Source organism: Desmodus rotundus, chromosome X (genome assembly GCF_022682495.2).
Source record: "Desmodus rotundus isolate HL8 chromosome X, HLdesRot8A.1, whole genome shotgun sequence".
Classification (NCBI taxonomy): domain Eukaryota; kingdom Metazoa; phylum Chordata; class Mammalia; order Chiroptera; family Phyllostomidae; genus Desmodus; species Desmodus rotundus.
In genome coordinates, this window is record NC_071400.1 from 67,752,118 (window position 1) to 67,775,429 (window position 23,312).

Consider the following 23,312-nt stretch of genomic DNA (forward strand, 5'->3'; position numbering starts at 1 on the left):
AGGGCTGCTGCTGGTGCAAATCAAAGAGCTCGAAGGTTCTGCCCTTGGCAGGAACAAAATTGTTTATCATCCCATCTTTCTTCACCAAAAGCATGAAAAACAAGATGTAATCAGTTGTTGAAAGTACTCAATGCCATAATAACCATGAAACATACTGTCCTTTCTCGTCCTCCTATTGGCTGAGGGACTTAAAAGTAGATGGATGCTTAACCCTTTTGAAAGACTGTGCAGTTGCTCCTAAAGTATACACCCTGCACCTGGGCTTTAAGATAACTTTTGAGTTTCTTAGTTGTTGAAAATCACCCATGCCTTTATGTCCATGCTTTCTCTGTCCTTCCACAGGCCTGATGTTTTTTTTTCCACTTTGTTTCAGGGCTCATCGTCGGGGTGATCCTGAGGTACAGCACCCCTGCCACCAGTGGCCATGACAAGTCACTCAGCTGCACTCAGGAAGACAGGGCCTTCAGCACATTATTAGTCAATGTCAGCGGCAAGTTCTTTGAATACACCTTGAAAGGAGAAATCAGCCCTGGCAAGATCAACAGTGTAGAGCAGAATGACATGCTAAGGAAGGTGAGCTGGGACACTGAGTGGTTGTTGTCCTGATGTGGTGTTTGATTTCCTATTTGGTCTCAACCTTATGGAGAGAAATTATTTCAAACTCCTGGAGCATAGGTAGCTTTCTTGCTTCTCAGTTTTGCTAGGAAGTTTTTGGGCTATGATGTGGAAAAGAAGGAACAAGATTTGAATTTGAGCCTTTCAGTTTTGCTAGGACCAGTAGCTGACTTGGGCCACTCACTGATGGCGCGGTAGGTTTGTACATCCCCACTCACCTCGTCTCTAATCCCTGTCTGTTCTTTCCTGTGTCTTTTGTTATGATTTAGGGATGAGGTTGTTTCTTTCTTAAGATTGGTTTCACTTTCAGATTGTTTATTCAATGTTCAGAACTAATTCCTAGTCCTTCATGGTTCTTTTGCCATATTCTATAAATATTTGTTGAGTGTCCCCTCTCATTGGTGATTGATGACAAAGGCTTATTCTTCAGAGGAAAGATGTCTTATTGTCTTAGAATTTCAGTCCAAATATTGGTTTTCATTTGATGTTGGAAGTAGCTAAAATACTCCACAGGAAAAAGGATTATGTCTCCTCGCTTGGGTGATTTCCAGCATAAGCAAGAGATTTCTATTTATCCTCACGTATTCTATTACCTTATAGACCTGGTGTTATCAGCAGGAAGGCTTCTGGATAAAGTCTGAGAGATCCAAGTAGTGCAAGCCCCTTTTAATATGGAACAAGATTAATGTGTGTGAAGGCTTGCAGTCAAAGACGCAATGTAGCCCTTACTCCAAAAATTATTATTAATCCCCAGATCTCCTAATTCTTAAAGAAAATTATTCTCAACCTGAAGCATTCAACATGCCCATTTTCTCCATGTGCTGAATGGCAGTTCTAGTGAGCTGTTTGCTTTCACCCCTTCATAAGCATGCATGGGATGGACGGGGGTCAGGAAACTCTCGTGCTGCTTCATACATTACTGGGTTTGGTGACTTCCAGCAAGTCTCACTCTCTTTGGCCCCCGTAGGTATTGTCCAAATTCGCTTCTCATTCTGACAGTCACTGCTTTTCAGACTATTCTTATCTTCAGCAGGAAGATAGAATAAAGCATAATTTGGAGAGAACCATTCTACTTTTAAATAGACTAGTTAACATTTCTAGTTTCTAAAGAGAAATGCTAACTTTTAATAATTAGAATGAAAATTTTAAATAATTAATTGAAATAAGAGCCAATTAATCTACTAACATGAACAAATTCTTTTAAAACATTAGGAGGTTTATAGAATGGTTGTGTTTTATGGATGTGATAAGACTTTTGCTGTTTAATAGTTTCACAGTAATTTCCCTGTATTAAAACTACAGGTGATTTTAGTCCCCTTAGAGCTGCTGAATTTATTTTGGTGTTTAAGAAGCCATTACCATCACTGGAGACTTTGATCTACGCCACATCATGTATCACAAAAGGCTGGCCACTCAAGAGACTTAAATTTAGTAGAATTATGTCTATAATGATTCTGTGGGAAGATCCAGAAAATTAATAAAGAATTATGACTGCATCTTTTATTGCAGCTGAGCCTTCATAAAGTTATGATAAAAATAAGGATGTTTTGATTTCTTGTTTAAAAACATTGACCAGAAACTTCCTATGAGGTCTCAAAATTGCATTGCAGTGTTGTGTCTTAATATGAATTGAATGGTACACCAAGAACAGAACTCAGAAGTGCTACGTGGAAAAGAACTTGCCGTTCCACAGGGGAGCTGTGACTTCTCTTTTGTGATGAGCTCGTGATTTTTCACATTTATATTATGTGCTTTAATATTCAAACTTTAGCCAATGGCTTAAAATATTAAGCAAATATTATAGCACCAATTGGTATTAAACTAATAATGGGCTTTTTTTTTCTTTTTAAACTTTTAGGTAACATTTGATCCAGAGGTCTTTTTCAACATTCTGCTGCCTCCAATTATTTTCCATGCTGGATATAGTTTAAAGAAGGTAAGAAAATTTGCAAATATTTCCTTTTCTTCAAGCTTAAAAATAATCATAAATTATCCACAGATAATAACAATATACTGACATTCTTGGAGTGAATTATCATAAAACAAAAACTTTGTATAGTTGAAAAAAGAAATATAAACACATTCCAAAATAGTGCTCATGATAGTACATGTGTGTGTGGTATATACAGCTAATGCCATAAGTGGGTCTGTGTTTACCAATAACTTTATGGAAACTATGGAAGGAATTCCCATGGCAAACAGATTTCCTGCTGGTTGACCTTTTAATAGTGTTATTGCTTGGTTTAAAGTTTTATTTTCTCTTGAGAGGTAGAAAGGCTTTAAATTATGTAAGCAGTATGAGTTTTTTTGACCAGTATTTCTTAAAGCATAGGAATCTCTGTGTTAATTTACCTGCATAATTTTCTAGTTTTTTCCATCTCCAAGATTGCTTATTATTGTGTTCTGTACCCACTCAGACACTATAGTTGACTCATCATCAGTGATTCATTTCTGTTTTAAAATCTGGGACTCTCATACATTGCTAGTGGGAATATAAAATGGCATAGCCACTCTGAAAAAATTTTGCAGTTTCTTATAAAACTAAAGTTGGAATTCCCATATGCCCCATCAGGTTTATTCCTGAGCATTTATCCCAGAGAAATGAAAACTTAGGTTCACACAAAAACTTGTACATGATTGTTCATGGCAACTTTATTTGTAATAGCCCCAAACTGGAAACAACTAAAATGTCCTACAATAGGTGAATGGTGAAATAACATCCATACGTGGAATACTAGTCACCAATAAAATGCAACCTACTATTGATACACACAACAGTCTGGATGAATCTCAAAGGCATTATGCTGAGTGAAAAAATCCAATCACAAAAGGTCACATACTATATTATATCATTTATATAGCATTCTAGAAATGACAAAATTATAGGAATGGAGAACAGATTAGTGGTTTCCAGGGATTAAGAATGCAGGAGCGAGCCCTGGCTGGTGTGCCTCAGTGGATTGAGTGCCGGCCTGTGAACCAAAGGGTCACTGGTTCGATTCCCACTCAGGGCACATGCCTGGGATGCAGGCCAGGTCCCCAGTGGGGGATGCACGAGAGGCAACCATATATTGATGTTTCTCTCCCTCTCTTTCTCCTACCCTTCCCCTTTCCCTAAAAATAAATAAATAAAATCTTTAAAAAAAAAAGAAAGCAGGAGTGAGAGAGGGATGAGTATGACCACAAAGGGGTAGCATGAGGGAGATTTTTGTGTTGTTAGAACTGTTCTGTATCTTTTTTTTAATCCTCACCCGAGGACATGCTCACTGATTCTAGAGAGAAGGGGGTGGGGGAAGAGAGAATGAGAGAAAAACATCTATGTAAGAGAGAAACATTAGTCACCGGTCTCTCACATGCGCCCTGACTGGGGACTGAGCCTGCAACCCAGGCATGTGCCCTGATGGGAATTGAACCCATGACCTTTCAGTTTATGGAGCAATGCTGCAACCAACTGATTCACACTGGCCAGGGCAAACTGTTCTATATCTTGATTGCAGTAGAGCTTACATGAATCTACACATGCAAAAAAAGGACATAGAACTACACACATGCGTTGTACCAATGTCATTTTCCTGGTTTTGATGTTGTACTACAGAGATAACCAGAGGAGAAAACTGGGTAAAGGTACACAGGACCTCTCTGTACTAGCTTTGCAACTTCTGTGAATCTATAATTACTCCAAAATAAAAAGTTTAAAGAAATTCATCCTGATTATTGAGAGTCATTGTGCTTAGCAGCAAGGTGGGGCCTAAGCCCCTAATTATTTAAAATACTGAATGCCTTTACAAATAGTGGCAGTGGCTCCCTTCCTCCCCCATTGTGAGGGTATTCAGTGAAAATATAGCCTCCTAAAAGGCCTTCCTCCCTCAAGGCAGGAACTTGTTCCAGCTGTCTTTCTGAATAGAGACTAAAGGAAACTTTTTCAGTGAACCTAGAGAAGGGAAATTTTGGCTGCCAGTAAAACGCAATAACATCCTGAGGAACTAGAGTATGTCTTTTAAATTGATAAACCTCTAGATACATCAATCCAGAAAAAAAGAAACAAATTACCTATATATGAGGAATGAAAGGGGGGGACATCACTATAGGCCCTTTAGACATTAAAAGGACAGTAGTGGAATACTACAAACAACTTTGCGGAATTAAATTTGACAACACAGGTGAAATGGACAAATTCCTTGAATGATAAAAATTACCAAAACTGACTTAGAAGAGACCGAAAACTTGAATAGCCCCTATATGAATTAAAGAAATTGAAGTCATGATTTAAAATCCTTCCACACACCCAGATGGCTTCACTGGTGAATTTTTTCCAGCCATTAAGGAAGAAATAATACTAGTTTTATATAAACTCTTTCAGAAGATAGAGGAGGGAACACTTCCAACTCATTTTATGAGAGGATGCCTGCCTATTAGGCTGGTTCTTTTGTCAAAACAACTCTGCAGTTGTCAGAGGTTTTTAAACTATTTCCAACCAACATAAATATAGTTATACTTTATGGACCATCTGACACAAACTCTATTAAGAATGTGAGGGTAATAGATTAGCTTCCACCCCTTCTCCCTCAGGTTTCCAACTCATTGATAAACAGACAGAAGAAGCTAACTGGCAATTGAATGATCCATTTATGACCCAAAGTCCCTGGTAACATATGTTGGATGATGCAGTTTAGTCCTTAGTTTTGGGACTCCTTGCTACACATCATAAATTGAAGACAGATGCCCTTTAGCTTCCAGGTCAGTCACAGTCACAGGTAGGGGGGCTGAAATGGAGAGATCCTAGAAATTGCTGGACCCACTAAAGGCAGCCTTTTTGCTCACAGAATGGAGACTAGAAGAGCAAGAACAATTTTCCACCTTGCACAAGAGGTTCAAGACGGTGAGTCAGGGTCAAGCCAGTCTCCCCCTTTAGAGATCAAATGACTCTTCCTTACTGTATCACGTTCGGGGGAGGGGCGATGAAACATAAGTCCCCTCTGCACGATGGACGCTTGAGGAGCAAGAGGCTGCATTTCTGCACACAAGCCCCACATAATTGTGCTTTTCCAGATATATATAGAGTGTCTTGAATTTTACTGAAAATCAACCTAAACTCAGAATTATTAAGTGACATCTATGAGGTTACATAGCAGGACTGAGACAAGATTATAGCCTGTTTGTCTGATGCCAGGGCACAGGGTGTTCATCTGTGCTACACTCCCTCTGGATTTACGTTTTATGTATAAAAAATTATTCTTTTTTCTGACTAATCTATTGGGTTGCCAAAGTCATCTGAATCTATGTCTATTGACAGATAACAGATAAGAGATGATTTTATGGATATGAATAATGTTATTTTTATATAAATGAAGAATTTGGAACTGTAATTGAATAACAATAAAAAAAGTTAAAAAAAAGAATTTGGGAACTCCTCTTAAGATCAAATGGGTGGACTTCTGGTCAATATGGAGGTGTAGGTAAACATGGCTTGCCTCCACACACAACCACAGCAAATATTACAAATAGTCTACAAAACAAATATCACCCCAAATCATCAGAAAGTTGAGGTGTATGGAAGTCCAACAACCAAGGAATTAAAGAAGCCACATTCATTCAGATGGGTAGGAGGGGCAAAGACATGGAGATGCATGGAGAGGTGAGGAGATAAGGAGACACAGAATAGGTGGACCCACACCCACATGTAGTGGATAAAAATTGAGAGGGATACCTGGAGACTGAGGGATCCCAGCTCCACACCAGACCACTCAGCCCAGGGTACCACCTCCAGGAAGATATGTCCCCATAACTTCTGGCTGTAAAAACCAGTGGGGGTTGGGGCAGAAGAAGAAACTGTGGGATTCTCAAGGGACTCCTCTTAAAGAGCCTACAGTGAACTTAGGACTTACATAAACTCACTCCCTCTGGGTTTCAACACCAGCACAGAAGCTTGAAGGGCACTAGTAGCATACAGGGAGTAATTGAAGTTTCTGGTATCAGGGCGAGTGCTGGGGAATAGTACCCTCCCAGAAAAAAACCCTCCAGAGGCCAGGCAGTGACCATTGTAACTTTGCTGAGCTCTCCTCTACACAGAGCCACAGAGCAGCAACACCATATCTGAGACTCCATCAATCTGGGTCACACAGGTTGCCCTGCCCTGATGATTACCTAGTGCTCCACTACATCCAATTTACAGGTGCGCTTTTCTACAATAGGCCACACTACTAAGACAGGGAGTCAAAGCAGCTCTACCTAATACATAGAAACAAACACAGGGAGGATGCCAAAATGAGGAGACAAAAAAAATATGGCCCAAATTAAAGAACAAATCAAAAATCCAGAAAAAGAGCTAAACAAGATGGAGATATGCAATCTATCAGATGCAGAGTTCAAAATACTGGTTATTAGGATGTTCAAGGAACTCACTGGGTTCTTCAACAGCATAAAAAAGACCCAGGCAGAAATGAAGGTTACACTAAATGAAATAAAGAAAACTTTACAGGAAACCAGCAGTGGAGGGGGTGAAACCATGAATCAAATCAATGATTTGGAACATAAGGAAGAAAAAAGCATTCTATCATAACAGCAAGAAGAAAAGAGGATCGCACAAGGAGCTTCTGGGTCATGTCTAAATGTACCAATATCCAAATCATAGGGGTGCAGAAGGAGAAGAGGAAGAGCAAGCAGTTGAAAACTTATTTGAAAAAAATAATGAAAAAAAAAACCTTCCCTAATTTAGTGAAGGAAAAAAGACATAGAAATCCAGGAAGCACAGAGAGTCTCAAACAAGATGGACTCATACAGGACCACAGCCAGACACATCATAATTAAAATGCCAAAGGTTAAAGATAAAGAGAAAATCTTAAAAGCAGCAAGAGAAAAGCAGATAGTTACCTACGAAGGAGTTCCCATAAAACTGTCTTCTAGCCTGAAACTTTGCAGGCTAGAAGAGACTAGCAAGAAATATTCAAGATGATGAAAGGCAAAGACCTACAACCTAGGTAACTGTGTCCGGCAAAACTATCATTTAGAATTGAAGGGCAGATACAGTGCTTCCTAGATAAGGTAAAGCTAAAGGAGTTCATCATCACCAAGCTATTATTATATAAAATGTTAAAGGGTATTTTCCCCATTTTATATTGTTTTTTAATTAGAGTTGTCCAATTTTTCCCCCATTGCTCTCCCCTGCCCTGCCCTGCCCACCCCCTGCTCCCACAGGCAATCCCCACCCTGTTGTCCATTACCAAGGATCCTTTATACATGATCCTTGACTAGGCCCTTCCCCTTCTTCTTCCCGTTACCCCCTCCCCCCAGTCACTGTCAGTTTATTCTTTATTTCTATGTCTCTGGTTCTATTTTGCTCATTTGTTTGTTTTGTGATTAAGTTCCTCTTATAGGTGAGATCATACAGTATTTGTCTTTCACTGCCTGGCTTATTTCACTTAGCACAATACTCTCCAGTTCCATCCATGCTGTAGTGAAGGGTAGAAGTTCTTTCTTTCTGCTGCATAGTATTACATTGTGTAAATATACCACGTTTTTTTTTTATCTACTCATTTTCTGATGGGCACTTAGGCTGTTTCCAACACTTAGCTATTGTAAATTGTGTTGCTCTGAACCAATTTAGGGTGCATAGGTTTTTTTGAATTGGTGTTTGAAACGTCTTAGGGTATAATCCCAGCAGTGGAATTGCTGGGTCAAAAGGCAGTTCCATTTTTGTTTTTTTGAGGAAATTCCATTCTGTTTTACACAGTGGCTGCACCAGTCTACATTCTCACCAAAGGTGCACCACGGTTCCCTTTTCCCCACAACCTCACCAGCACTTGTTTATTGATTTGATGATGAAGGCCATTCTGACCGATTTGAAGTGGTATCTCATTGTGGTTTTAATTTGCATCTCTCTGGTGGGTAATGATGTTGACCATCCTTTCATTTGTCTCTGGGCTCTAGTATGTCCTCCTTGGAGAAATGTCTGTTCAGGTCCTTTGTCAGTTTTTTTATTGTCTTCCTGGTGTGGAGTTGTGTGAGTTGTTTATATATTTTGGAGATCAAACCCTTGTCCAGGGTATCATTGGCAAATATGTTTTCCCATACAGTTGGTTTCCTTTTCATTTTGCTGATGTTTTCTTTAGCTGTGCAGAAGCTTTTTAATTTGATTTAGTCCCATTTGTTTATTCTTTCCATTATATCCCTTGCCCTAAAAGAAGATCAAAATGATGAACATTAAAATAGCAATAAATTCACAACTATCAACAATTGAATCTTAAAAACTAAGAAAACAAGCAGAACAGAAACAGAATCATAGATATGGAGATTATTTGGAGGGTTATCAGCTGGGAGTGGGGAGGGAGAAAATGGGGGAAAAGCTGCAGGGATTAAAATGTACAAATTGGAGCTGTTAAGAAGATGGCGGCAACATAGGTGGGAGCGGAGTCCACTTCCCCTCAACGCCAGGGAAATACCTAGCTGATCTGAGGAGCAGAGCGAACAGCCAACAGTATTCCAGCATATACGAAGATCAGAGACCAAAGATAGAGGACATTGAAAGATCTGACGGTAAGAAGAGTGCTCAAGGACAATAAGGTCCCCGGGACCCGGGACCGCGCGGTACAAGGGCGGCAGAAGTGCCAGCCCAGGCGCAGGGGCTGCTGCAGGAGTCTTGGGAGAGGGCCAGGCTGAGCTGTGAGCAGCCAGGTGCTTGAATGGACCAGGGGGGCTTGAATAGGAGGAATTTCTCAAAAAGAAAAAGAAAATAGAGACACTCAGGGGCTAGTTAGAGAACTCTCAGCAGCAGTCTTGGCCCCTGGCGCCCCTCCCCCCTCCGCCCCTGGACTGCGAGCGCCAGATAAGCAGCCCTGGCGCTCACCTGAGGCCCGGTTGCGCGCACGCAATTAGCGAACTGGGGGCACACACATGAAACCCCGGAGGGGCGCCCACACCTGAAACCTCTGAGAGCATCTGGAGCAGAGGTTAGCTGCTCCACCCACAGGCCCAAAAACTCGGACCCGAGTGCTGCGTGATTCAGTCCCAGGGCAGCCCCGCCCGCCCGAGAGACTCAAGCCCAGGGCGGCTGGATCCCCCTGCTGCTCACACAAGAGTCCCAAGCCAAAGCGGCTGGAGCCACCGCTTGCGCGTCCCAAGAACAAAGCTGCTGGATTGGCTGATCAACGGCCTGATTGCCTGCCAGGGACCACACCTACAACGCCTACCTAACACCTGCGCACAGAGCCCTGCAGGGCCTACTAGCTCTCTAGGACAAAGGCACAACACCCAGCAGAGGGGAGCTGCAGGGCTAGGGGAGACTGCAGGCTGAACAACAGCGAAGAGTGTGGCCCAGGAAGGGAGAAAAGTGAAACCAATCCTTCCAACCACCCCCTCCCGTTGCACAGACAGGACGACCAGCAGAACTAACCTGACCAGTTTAAAGCCAACAGAAGATTTTTTTTTTCTTTCTTTCTTTTTTTCCTTTCCTCCTTTCCCCATGAATTCCTTCTTCCTCTCTCTTTTTTTTCTTCATTCCTTCTTTCTCCCAACCTTTACCATTTTTAAGTCTTCTTCCTGCCTTCTTTTATCTATTTCTATGTTTTAATTTTTGTTAAAATTCCTTCTTATCTTGCCTCCGATCTTTCTTTATTCCTTCTTCCCTCCTTCCTTCCTTTCCTCCTTTTCTATTTCCTTTTTCCCTCCTTCCCTTTTTTTTTCCTCTTTCTTCCCCCCTTTCTCTTTTTCCCACAGGTGAGACAACAAAACCTGGAGTGCTGAAAAGACGAGAGTTAGACCGTGTTACACCCATAAACGTCAGCTCAAGACCAGTGAGCACAGGAGATTAAGGAGACAGCACCACCGAATCCCATTGGCATTCTACCATAGAAGTTCATACCATAAACCCAGGGAGTCAGAATAGATCAATTTAAGAAGTAGAGGCTAACAAGAAAAGTCTCACAAACAATGGGAAGACAAAGAAACAGTTCCCAAATGAAAGGAAAGGAGGAAGTCTCAGAAAGAATGCTAACTGAAAAAGAGGCAAGTCAACTATCAGATACTGAGTTCAAAGCAATGGTCATCAGGAAGCTCACTGAGCTCTCTGAGCTCAAAGAGAACTACCAGAAACTACAAGGAAACTACAATGAACTCACTGCAAACTATATCAACATGAAAAAGGAAATAGAAAATATCAACAAGAGCCAAGAGGAAATGAAGAATACAATTTCTGAATTGAAGAACACAGTAGAAGGAGTAAAAAGCAGATCTGATGAAGCAGAGGATCGATTCAGCGAGCTGGAGGACAAAGTAGAAAAAAACACCCAGAAGGAGCAAGAAAAGGAAAAGAGGCTCAGAAAGAATGAAGAGGCAATAAGGGAAATGCAGGACAACATGAAATGTAACAATATCCGTATAATAAGAATACCAGAAGGAGAAGAAGAAGAGCAAAGGATAGAAAACCTGTTTGAAAAAGTAATGATGGAAAATTTCCCTAATCTGAGGAGAGAAAAAGTCACCCAAATCCAGGAATCACAGAGAGTCCCAAGCAAGAGGAACCCAAAGAGACCCACTGCAAGACACATCATAATTAAAATGGCAAATTTCCAAGACAAAGAGAGGATCTTAAAGGCAGCAAGGGAGAAAAAGGAAGTAACATACAAGGGAGCCCCAATAAGATTAGCAACTGACTTCTCAATGGAAACGCTCCAAGCCAGAAGAGAATGGCAAAAAATATTCCAAGTAATGAGAACCAGAGGCCTGCAACCAAGACTACTTTACCCAGCAAGGCTCTCAATCAAGATAGAAGGCCAAATAAAGAGTTTCCCAGACAAAAGAAGTCTAAAAGAATACAGCTCCACCAAACCAGCTCTGCAAGAGATGCTTTAAGGAAAGGAAGGAAAAGAGAAAGAGAGAGGAACACAGGTAGGAAATAATGGCAATGAATAACTACCTATCGATAATAACCTTAAACGTAAATGGATTAAATGCTCCAATCAAAAGACATAGAATAGCTGAATGGATAAGAAAACATGACCCACACATATGCTGCCTACAAGAGACCCATCTCAGGACAAAAGACTTACACAGACTGAAAGTGAAGGGCTGGAAACAAATTTTCTAAGCAAACGGACAGGAAAAAAAAGCAGGGGTAGCAATACTCATATCAGACAAAATAGACTTCCAAAGAAGGGCCATAAAGAGAGACCCAGAAGGTCACTTCATAATACTCAAAGAAAGAATCCACCAAGAAGACATAAACATTGTAAATATATATGCACCCAACATAGGAGCACCCAAATACATAAAGAAAATCTTGGAGGACTTCAAGAAAGATATTGACAGCAACACAATTATAGTAGGGGACTTTAACACCCCACTATCAAAAATGGACAGGTCTTCCAAACAAAATATCAACAAAGATATTGTGTCACTTAACAATACCCTAGAGGAAATGGACTTAACTGATATATACAGAGCTTTTCATCCCAAAGAAGCAAAGTACACATTCTTTTCAAGTGTCCATGGAACTTTTTCAAAGATAGACCACATGATAGGACACAAAGCAAGCCTCAACAAATTCAAGAAAATTGAAATCATATCAAGCATTTTCTCTGACCACAAGGGACTGAAACTAGAAACCAACCCCAAAGGAAAAAACCCCGAACACTCAAAATCATGGAGACTGAATAGCATGCTATTAAACAATGAATGGGTCAAGAACGAGATTAGGGAAGAAATCAAAAACTTCCTGGAAACAAATGAAAACGAACTCACAACAACCCAAAACCTATGGGACACAGCAAAGGCAGTCCTGAGAGGGAAGTTCATAGCAATACAGGCCTACCTTAAGAAGTTAGAAACAGTTCAAACAAATAACCTAACCCTATGCCTACAAGAACTGGAGGAACAACAACAAAGACAGCCCAGAGCAAGCAGAAGGAAGGAAATAACCAAGATCAGAGCGGAACTAAATGACATAGAGACTAAAAGCACAATTGTAAGGATCAATGAATCCAGGAGCTGGTTCTTTGAAAAGATAAACAAAATTGACAAGCCTTTAAGTAGGCTCATCAAGAAGAAAAGAGAGAGGATCCAAATAAACAGAATTAGAAATGAAAGAGGAGAGATTACAACTGATACCACAGAAATACAAAGGATTGTAAGAAATTACTATGAAGACCTGTATGCTAAGAAATTTGAAAACCTAGATGAAATGGACACATTTCTAGAAAAATATAATCTTCCAAAACTGAATGAGGAAGAAGCAGAAAACCTGAACAGACCAATAACAGCAAAGGAAATTGAAGCAGTCATCAAAAAACTCCCATCACACAGAAGCCCTGGACCAGATGGTTTCACAGGAGATTTCTACAAAGCATTTAAGGAAGAGCTAACCCCTGTCCTTCACAGACTATTCGAAAAAATCCAAACTGATGGAAGACTCCCAAACTCTTTTTATGAAGCCAACATCATCCTAATCCCAAAACCAGATAAAGACACAACGAAGAAAGAAAACTTCAGGCCAATATCGCTGATGAACATAGACGCTAAAATTCTCAACAAAATATTAGCAAACCGCATCCAGCAATATATTAAAAAGATCATCCACCATGACCAAGTGGGATTCATCCCAGGGATGCAAGGATGGTACAATATTCGCAAATCAATAAACATAATACATCACATAAACAACAGCAAAGACAAAAATCACATGATCATATAAATAGATGCAGAAAAAGCATTCGATAAGATACAGCACCCATTTCTGACAAAAACACTCAGCAAAGTGGGAATAAAGGGAGCAGTCCTCAACATAATAAAGGCCATATATGAGAGACCTACAGCCAACATCACACTCAATGGACAAAAACTTAGAGCTTTCCCACTAAGATCAGGAACAAGACAAGGATGCCCTCTCTCACCACTCCTATTCAACATAGTATTGGAATTCCTAGCCACAGCAATCAGAGAAGAAAAAGCAATAAAAGGCATCCAAATTGGAAAGGAGGAAATGAAACTGTCACTGTTTGCAGACGAAATGATAGTGTACATGGAAAACACTATAGACTCCACCAAAAAACTACTCGACCTAATAAATGAATTTGGCAAAACAGCTGGATACAGAGTCAATACCCAGAAATCAAAGGCATTCCTGTACACCAGCAACGAAACTGCAGAAACAGAAATCAAAAAAAAAAATCCCATTCGATATAGCAACAAGAAAAATAAAGTACCTAGGAATAAACCTAACCAAGGAGGTAAAAGACCTGTACTCAGAAAACTACACAACACTGAAGAAAGAAATTAAGGAAGATACAACCAAATGGAAGCATGTACCATGTTCATGGATTGGAAGAATTAACATCATCAAAATGGCCATACTACCCAAAGCAATTTATAGATTCAATGCAATCCCTATGAGAGTACCCATGACATATTTCACAGATATAGAACAAACATTTCAGAAATTCATATGGAACCATAAACGACCCCGAATAGCTGCAGCAGTTTTGAGAAAGAAGAACAAAGCAGGAGGGATCACAATACCTGATATCAAACTGTATTACAAGGCCACTGTAATCAAAACAGCCTGGTACTGGCATAAAAACAGGCACATAGACCAATGGAACAGAACAGAGAGCCCAGAAATAAACTCAAGTCTATATGGTCAATTAATATTTGACAAAGGAGGCAGGAGCATAAAGTGGAGCAAAAACAGCCTCTTCAACAGATGGTTTTTGCAGATCTGGACAGCTACGTGCAAAAAAATGAAACTCGATCACCAACTTACGCCATACACGAAAATAAACTCAAGGTGGATAAAAGACTTAAATATAAGTCATAACACCATAAAAGTCCTTAAGGAAAACATTGGCAGGAAAATCTCAGACATTCCACGCAGCAACATCCTCACAGACACATCCCCTAAAGCAAGGGACATAAAGGAAAGAATAAACAAATGGGACCTCATCAAAATAAAAAGCTTCTGCATGGCTAAAGAAAACAGCACCAAATTACAAAGAGAACCAACAGTATGGGAAAACATATTTGCCAATGATACCTCAGACAAGGGCCTGATCTCCAAAATATATAAAGAACTCACACGACTCCACTCCAAGAAGACAAACAACCCAATTAAAAAATGGGCAAAGGACTTGAACAGACACTTCTCCGAGGAAGACATACAGAGGGCCCAGAGACATATGAAAAGATGCTCAACATCACTAGCCATCAGAGAGATGCAAATCAAAACCACAATGAGGTACCATCTCACACCAGTCAGAGTGGCCAACATAAACAAATCCACAAACAAATGTTGGAGAGGATGCGGAGAAAAGGGAACCCTAGTGCACTGTTGGTGGGAATGCAGGCTGGTGCAGCCACTGTGGAAAACAATATGGAATTTCCTCAGAAAACTAAAAATGGAACTGCCCTTTGACCCAGCAATTCCGCTGCTGGGATTATGCCCTAAGAACCCTGAAACACCAATCCAAAAGAATCTGTACACCCCAATGTTCATAGCAGCACAATTTACAATAGCCAAGTACTGGAAGCAACCGAAGTGCCCATCAGCAAACGAGTGGATCCAAAAACTATGGTATATTTACACAATGGAATTCTATGCAGCAGAGAGAAAGAAAGAGCTTATACCCTTTGCAACAGCATGGATGGAACTGGAGAGCATTATTCCAGTGAAATAAGCCAGGTGGTGAGGGACAAATACCATATGATCTCACCTTTACCTGGAACATAATCAATAGAAGAAAAAAGCAAACAAAATATAACGAGAGACATTGAAGTTAAGAACAATCTAACAATAGCCAGGGCCGGGGGGGGGGCGGGGACAGTGGGAAGAGGGGATTACAGGAACTACTATAAAGGACACATGGACAAAACCAAGGGGGAGGTTGGAGGTGGGGGAGGGAGGTGGGTTCACCTTGGGGTGGGGTGGAGGGATGGGGAGAAAAGGCATACAACTGTAATTGAATAACAATAAAAATTTAAAAAAAATGTACACATTGGTAGTTACAGGGTAGAGGGGGGGATGTTAAGAATAGTATAGGAAATGAAGAACCCAAAGACCTTATATGCATGACCCATGGACATGAACTAAAGGGGGGATTGCTAGGGGGAATGGGGGGTACCAGGTGGAGGGCGACAAAGGGAAAAATTGGGAAAACTGTAATTGCATAATCAATAAAATATGTTTAATAAAAATAAAAACCAATGGTACATTATACAATGGAATACTATGCAGCACAAAGAAAGAAGGAGCTCCTACCCTTCGCAACAGCATGGGTGGATCTGGAGAGTATTATGCTAAGTGAATTAAGCCAGGAGATGAAAGAGAAATACCATATCATCTCTATAAGTGGAACCTAATCAACAAAACAAACAAGCAAGCAAAATACAACCAGAGACATTGAAATAAAGAATAATCTGACAGTAACCAGAGAGGAAGAGGGGAGGGATAATAAGGGATAATGGGGGGGTCATCAAGGAACATGTATGAAGGACACATGGATAAAGACAAAGGGGGTGAGTTCGAGGGTGAAAGGTGGAGATGGGGGTGTGGGGGTGTGATGAGGTGAAAATGGAGACAATTGTACTTGAACAACAATAAAAAAAGAAAAATAATAAAATAAAATTAAAAAAATTTATTTTCATAAAAAGATCAAATTGTGTCATGAGTAACTTGGTATTTTAAATAACCAATCTTAATGTATAATAACCATGGTCAACGTTGCTTTCAAATGAAACCAAATCAATGCTTGTGAAGTCCACTGTAATGAACGAAAACACAGACACACATACACATTAAAATTTGTCAGTGGCAGAAGATGAGGTTTCCCAAGGAGTAGGAATATAAGGCTTAGAATGGTAGGAATTGGTAGGTCCGGTGGGTTTTCATGGTAAGCAAACTTTCTTGTACTGATCTGTGTTAGGCTTATATTCTTGAAGGCTGTACCAAGTCCCTTTAACATTTCATATAATAAGGGCTTGGTGATGATGAACTTCTTTAACTTGACCTTATCTGAGAAGCACTTTATCTGCCCTTCCATTCTAAATGATAGCTTTGCTGGATACAGTAATCTTGGATGTAGGCCCTTGCGTTTAATCTTGGGTAATGTAATTATGATGTGCCTTGGTGTGTTCCTCCTTGGGTCCAGCTTCTTTGGGACTCTCTGAGATTCCTGGACTTCCTGGAAGTCTATTTCCTTTGCCAGATTAGGGAAGTTCTGCTTCATTATTTGTTCAAATAAGTTTTCAATTTTTTGTTCTTCCTCTTCTCCTTCTGGCACCCCTATAATTCAGATGTTGGAACGTTTCAAGATGTCCTGGAGGTTCCTAAGCCTCTCCTCATTTTTCTGAATTCTTGTTTCTTCATTCTTTTCTGGTTGGATGTTTCTTTGTTCCTTCTGGTCCACACTGTTGATTTGAATTCCAGTTTCCTTAGCATCATTATTGGTTCCCTGTACATTTTCCTTTGTCTCTGTTAGCATAGCCTTCATTTTTTCATTTAGTTTTCGACCAAATTCAACCAATTCTGTGAGCGTCCTTATTACCAGCATTTTGAACTGTGCATCTGATAGTTTGGCTATCTGTTCGCTGCTTAGTTGAATTATTTCTGGAGCTTTGATGTGTTCTGTCATTTGGGCCATTTTTTTTTTTTTGTCTTGGCGCGCCTGTTACTTTAAGGGGCGGAGCTTTAGGTGTTCCCTGGGGCGGGGTAACGCTGGTCGCTGCTCTGAGATGCTGTACATGGGGGAGGGGCCGAGAGGGAGCAATGGTGCCCGCTCCACTCTCCTCCGGGTTTCAGTCACTCCCTCTGCTACCCACTATCAAATTGGGCCCCTCTAGTGCTGGTTCCCGAGTGGGTGGGCTTGTGCATGCTCTAGGCCCCTGTGAGTCTCTCCAACGACCTCTCCTGTGAGGCTGGGAGTTTCTCCTGCTGCTGCCTCAACCCTCACGGGTGTTTTCAATCAGAGGTTTGAGGCTTTATTTCCCCGTGCTGGAGCCCTGGGTTGCGCAGTTTGCTTCGCTCCCTGCCATTCCTCCCGTTTTATCTGTGCGCGAATGTGGGGCTGCGGGGTCTGCTAGTGGTCAGACCGCCTGCCCCGTTCCTCCCACACTCCGCCAGTCTCAGTCGCCAGTCTTGGTCCTGCCACGGCAACGTGAGTTCTCTCAGCCCCAGCGGCCAGTCTCCGCCCCTCCTACTGGTCTGGATGAATGTTTATTTTTTATCTTCTTGGTGTCAGACTTCCTTGCCGTTTGATTTTCTGTCAGTTCTGGTTGTGCGAGGAGGCACAGTGTGTCTACCTACGCCTCCATCTTGGTTCTCTTGGATTTTTTTTCAATAAATATTGTAAATGTATTTCTCTTCCTTATGATTTTCTTAATAACATTTTATTTTCTATAGCTTACTTCATTGTAAGAATACAGTATATAATGCATACAACATACAAATATGTTATGTTATCAGTAAGGCTGGCCAACAGTAGGCTATTAGTAGTTAAGTTTTGGGGGAGTAAAAAGTTATATGTGGATTTTTGACTGGGGTAGGTGGGTGCTCCTAACCTCTAAATTGTTTAAGGAACAACTGTACTTTTGCAAACCATGAAATATACATTTAAATACTAGTTGTAATAATACATGTATAAGAGGCATGTTATACCTTTTCAAGGTACAATAAAATTTCAGAGTATATCAGTAGATATAAATGGGGATTCCTAATTGTGTATATGTGTGATTTTAGAATATATTATAAATGTATTTTTGGTGGCAGATTGACACTCCTAATTTTGGCTTTGACTGATATCTTTAATATGAATTTACTTAATATATTCAAACTAACCATAGGAATGGTTATCCAAAAGAAAGCTGAGTGGCAAGGGAAAGCATATCTGGTATTAAAATTTGTTCCTGAATACTTCCCATAAGTTTCATTGATCTCATGTTTCATCCTCGATGCACTCCAAGCCCTCTCTGATTTAAGCCCTTCATGGGGCTTTTAGAGGCAAACAAGATCACAGTTGTTGATTTTTTTGAAATCTGATTTTTTCAAAACATCGGTGTATAAATGCATTAGCTTAAAAAATGACTGGTGTAAGAGGCAAACATAGTGAGTTCATAATATGTACAAACATCACCCTCATTTGGGACTGTGGAGTAGCAAGCCCTTGAAGGCTTCTCTTCTGAGCAAGTGGCTCAGCAGGCATTCCTTGGCACCTTCTTCAGCGTCAGAGAGAGGCAAACACTGGGGAAGGCCAAAAGAAACTACTCAGATCCTCTGTCTGGAATGCAGGCCAAAGGATGCCCACAGTCCTCTGTCTGGTCATACTTCATGGTAGCTGCTTGATCCAGGCTGAGTTCTTCTTGTGCCTTGTGTGTCCCTGATGTTGCTGAGCTGGCTTGCTGGGGCTCTCCTGCCTTTTAAAATTTTAAGATAAAGTGTTCCTGGCCCCTGTTTAATTAGGGTGTTTGGGGGATTTTGCTTGTTTGTTTTTGGTAAATAGTTCTGATTGTCCAATGAAAACAGCTAATGCCTTGAGGAATAAGAACCATGGCTCAGAATCCCAAGAACAGGGATTTTCCCCATCAGAATATGCCACAGGCACAATGATTTATGAGAAGTAAATCTGTGCATGTGTGTATATTTGTGTTTGTGCATTTTAAGGTAGCCAATAAATGTACAGAGGCATTTAGAGGATTACAGTTTTGCTACCTCCTTCTGAATAATGACTACATCTTGTATCAGTGTAAGTATGTGAACTTACATACTTAATACTTTAAAAATGCCCATCTTAAGTGGAACTAGTTGTTTCTCATTTCTTCACATCTATATTTCCCAGGCTCTAAAGACTAATCCAGATGAATATCAGGAGACCCCATAGATGCCATGAGCAGATACTTAGGACATTCTGTTTTCTGAAACTGAATTAAGCAGAAAATTCCTTTAGATAGCAGTTTCATACTTTATTAGTTTCAAACTTATATCTGTAATGATCTTCTAAGGTTCCACCAGAAGTGGAAGTGACTAGCTGAATTGCTAGAGTAAAATGGTTTGGGTTCAATCTGTGGAAATAATTACTGTACTTACACATGTGCACGTGTGCACACAAACACAAGCACTTACTGTAATTTAATAAAAGTAGCTGCAGTAGTTTTGCCTGAAATTTACTGAGCCTGGCTTGCTTCCTCGGTGATTGGTAAGACAAAGGATATTTTAAAACCATGATGTTTAAGGCTAAATAGCATTATTCAGGAGTAACTTCAGTTATGACTTTATATCATAGAAGCAGTAAGTAAAGTTTTACTTTTTAGAGACTTTTACTGTGTTTCTAGTGCTCACTGTCAAAAATCACAATGTGATTCCTGCTTTTTTTTTTTTAATGCAGAGACACTTTTTCAGAAATCTTGGGTCTATTCTGGCCTATGCCTTTTTGGGGACTGCTGTTTCCTGCTTCATTATCGGGTAAGGGACTCTATCATATAACTTAATTATAATTGACACATAACATTGTGTAAGTTTAAGATGTACAATGTATTGATTTGATACATTTATAAATTGCAAAATGATTTCCACCATAGCATTAGCTAACACCTCCATTGCGTCACATAGTTACCATTTCTTTTTTGTGGTGAGAACATCTGAGACCTCCTCTCATCAAATTTCAAGAATATGACACAGCATTATTAGCTATAATCACCATGCTATAGGTTTCAAAAACTTGTTAATCTTATTACTGGAAGTTGTACTCTCTGAGCAATGAATCCCCATTTCCCCACCCCCTAGTGCCTTGCAATCACCAGAGTCCAGTATTTTGACATTTATGGTAACAGCAGTTAAGATCTATAGCTATATTGTCCAGTGTGGTAGCAGTTAGCCATTTGTGGCTATTTAAATTAAATTAATATTAATTAAAATGAAATAAAATTACACCTAGTCCCCAGATCTTTGTTTCTAATATCATTATCCAATAAAAAGAATCATATCCCTTTGCAGGAATGGCTGATTCTAGGGCTGGGGGAGTATATATACAAGATGAGAATGGAGAACCTTATAATGCCAAAAAATAAGGAAAACAAACAAACATCAGTGATAATGGAGGCAAGATGGGGGAAAAGCTGCCAGAAAGAAGTCTTGTAACCATGTCTAAGTTTGTGGTAGAAGGAAATGAAGAGGAAGGTGTGCTTTTAGGAAATATTTAAAAGTAGATGAAATAAGCAACAAAGGGCAAATCAAATCTGTATCATGGAGTTACTAGAAATTGATATAGAACTTCTCAGGTGTCTGGAACAGTGCCTGGCACACAGTAAGCAAGCATTAACCTACACTTATTTTTTCTCAAAAGGATTAAATTCTGCAAATAGTTCTTCAGCTCCTACCTTAGTCAGTCTACTTGTTCTAGGCACCCAGGATATAAAGGTGAGGAAGACATGGTTCTGAACATCAAGAATGTTACTATCATAGGATTGACTTTAGGGTGCAAAGAGTCTATTTTGTGGTTACTTTTATTCCCTTAACCCCTGCAGCTACTGCCAGTACACACGCAGACATACACACATGCACATATACACACATACAACCTTAGTAACACTAATAACCTTAGTAAAGGGCACTAGGCCTTTTAACACCCCTCACTCCTCCCAATTTGTTAGTTGAGGAAATGTGCTCCAGATGAAGTTCAGATATTGAACTTCATGGTCCCTCTTGCACCACATCATATTCTGCCCACCATAAGGAGGACTGCTGCTGGCCTGTCAAATCCATGCAACGAAGAACAGGCCAGATATGTTGATGGGTACACTAATTTTTAATTGAATGTTTAGAGAAATTTGCCTCTTCCCTTTTTTCAAATAGTTCTTGGCAGGAAATGTTGCTCACTTGAACTTTGTGGCTGGCCCATTTGTTTTCCTCTCCAGCTTCATCCAGCCCACTCATGCTCATGAATTTAAACACACTATCTTAGAATCCTGCGGGTATTATAGAAATTTATTACACATTATGCAGGATTCCTTCTCTTTCTTTCTTCTCTATTACCCAGCTGCTTAAGATATCTTTATTGGTAATTGAGGAACATACTTTATAGTTATAAGTAAACATAAGTTTGAAAAATGGAATATTCAGAGGTTTCAGCAAGATGACATTCATTGCAAACTATTACTTGGTGCCAAAGTCTTATTGCACATGTTCCTGGTAAGTGTTCAGCCACAGTAGCTGCCTGATGTTTTCATGACTCTGTCTTGAAGTACAGTATTCTAGTACCACTCTGCTTGCACATTTGCTAGTTTACTCAATGAGTTGAGTTTCTTTTCATTTTTTCTCTTCTGACATAGTTTATCTTCCCTCCTTGTAGAAATCTCATGTATGGTGTGGTGAAGCTCATGAAGATGGTGGGACAGCTCTCAGATAAATTTTACTACACGGATTGTCTCTTTTTTGGAGCAATTATCTCTGCCACTGACCCAGGTATTCACATATTTTGCAGTATCATTATGATATTTCATTATTTAAATCTTAAACATTTCAGAGCAATCATGTACTTTTGTTGCACTAGAGAGAATGTGGGATTAACATGGAATGGTAGAGTAAGAGACCAGTAAGTGGTCTAATAGACTTAGATGGCTTTTCTAAGAAAGGCATGCATTCATTTCCCTATTGTTATTAATATTAACTGTGGCAAAACACATAACAAAATTTACCATTTTAACCACTTTTAAGTGTAGAGTTCAATAGTGTTAAGTGTATTCACATTGTTCAACCAACCCCCAGAATTTTTTCATCTTGTAAAACTGAAACTGTATACCCATTAAACAATCCCCCATATCCTCTTCCCCCAGTCCCTAGAAACCACCATTCTATTTTCTGTCTCTGACTTTTACTACTCTAGATACCTCATATAAGTGGAATCAGGAATATAGTATTTGTCTTTTTGTGATGGGCTTATTTCACTTCATATAATATCCTCAAGGTTCATCCATGTTATAGCATATGTCAGAATTTCCTTCCTTTTTAAGCCTGACTAATATTCCATTATATGTGGATCCAAAAACTATGGTATATTTACACAATGGAATTCTACGCAGCAGAGAGAAAGGAGGAGCTTATACCCTTTGCAGCAGCATGGATGGAACTGGAGAGCATTATGCTAAGTGAAATAAGCCAGGCGGTGAGGGACAAATACCATATGATCTCACCTTTAACTGGAACATAATCAACAAAATAAAAAAGCAAACAAAATACAACCAGAGACATTGAGGTTGGGAACAGTCTAGCAGTGACCAGGGGGGAGTGGGGTGGGGACAGTGGGAAGAGGGGATTGCAGGAACTATTATGAAGGACACATGGACAAAATCGGGGGGGATGGTGGGGGTGGGGGAGGGAGGTGGGTTCAGCTGGGGTGGGGGGGAGGGAAGGGGAGAAAAGGCATACAACTGTAATTGAATAACAATAAAAATTGAAAAAAAAAAGGACACATGGACATAATCGGGGGGAGGGTGGAGGTGGGGGAGGGAAGTGGGTTCAGCTGGGGTGCGGTGGAGGGATGGGGAGAAAAGGTATACAACTGTAATTGAATAACAATAAAAATTAAAAAAAAACAAAAAACAAGTCAGAAGAGCTTTTGAAAACTAGATAACTCAAACCATTTACTGAAATGTTTATCTTTGCTGTGTTCTAAGTTCTCATAGTTGGTGGCTATGTTGTATACTTCTGTGTGCCCCTCCAGACTTAC

The 23,312-nt window shown here is 40.1% G+C and overlaps 1 protein-coding gene across 1 annotated transcript in view; it reads left to right on the top strand.

Annotated features, from left to right (window-relative positions):
• Window positions 1-23,312, top strand: part of SLC9A7 (solute carrier family 9 member A7) — a 171,683-nt gene that overhangs the window by 81,233 nt on the left and 67,138 nt on the right. Inside the window, exons 2-5 of the mRNA XM_053917054.2 lie at window positions 374-573; window positions 2,474-2,551; window positions 19,974-20,050; window positions 21,936-22,048. Of these exons, the coding sequence (XP_053773029.1) occupies window positions 374-573; window positions 2,474-2,551; window positions 19,974-20,050; window positions 21,936-22,048 (468 nt within the window). The remainder of the gene's footprint in view (window positions 1-373; window positions 574-2,473; window positions 2,552-19,973; window positions 20,051-21,935; window positions 22,049-23,312) is intronic.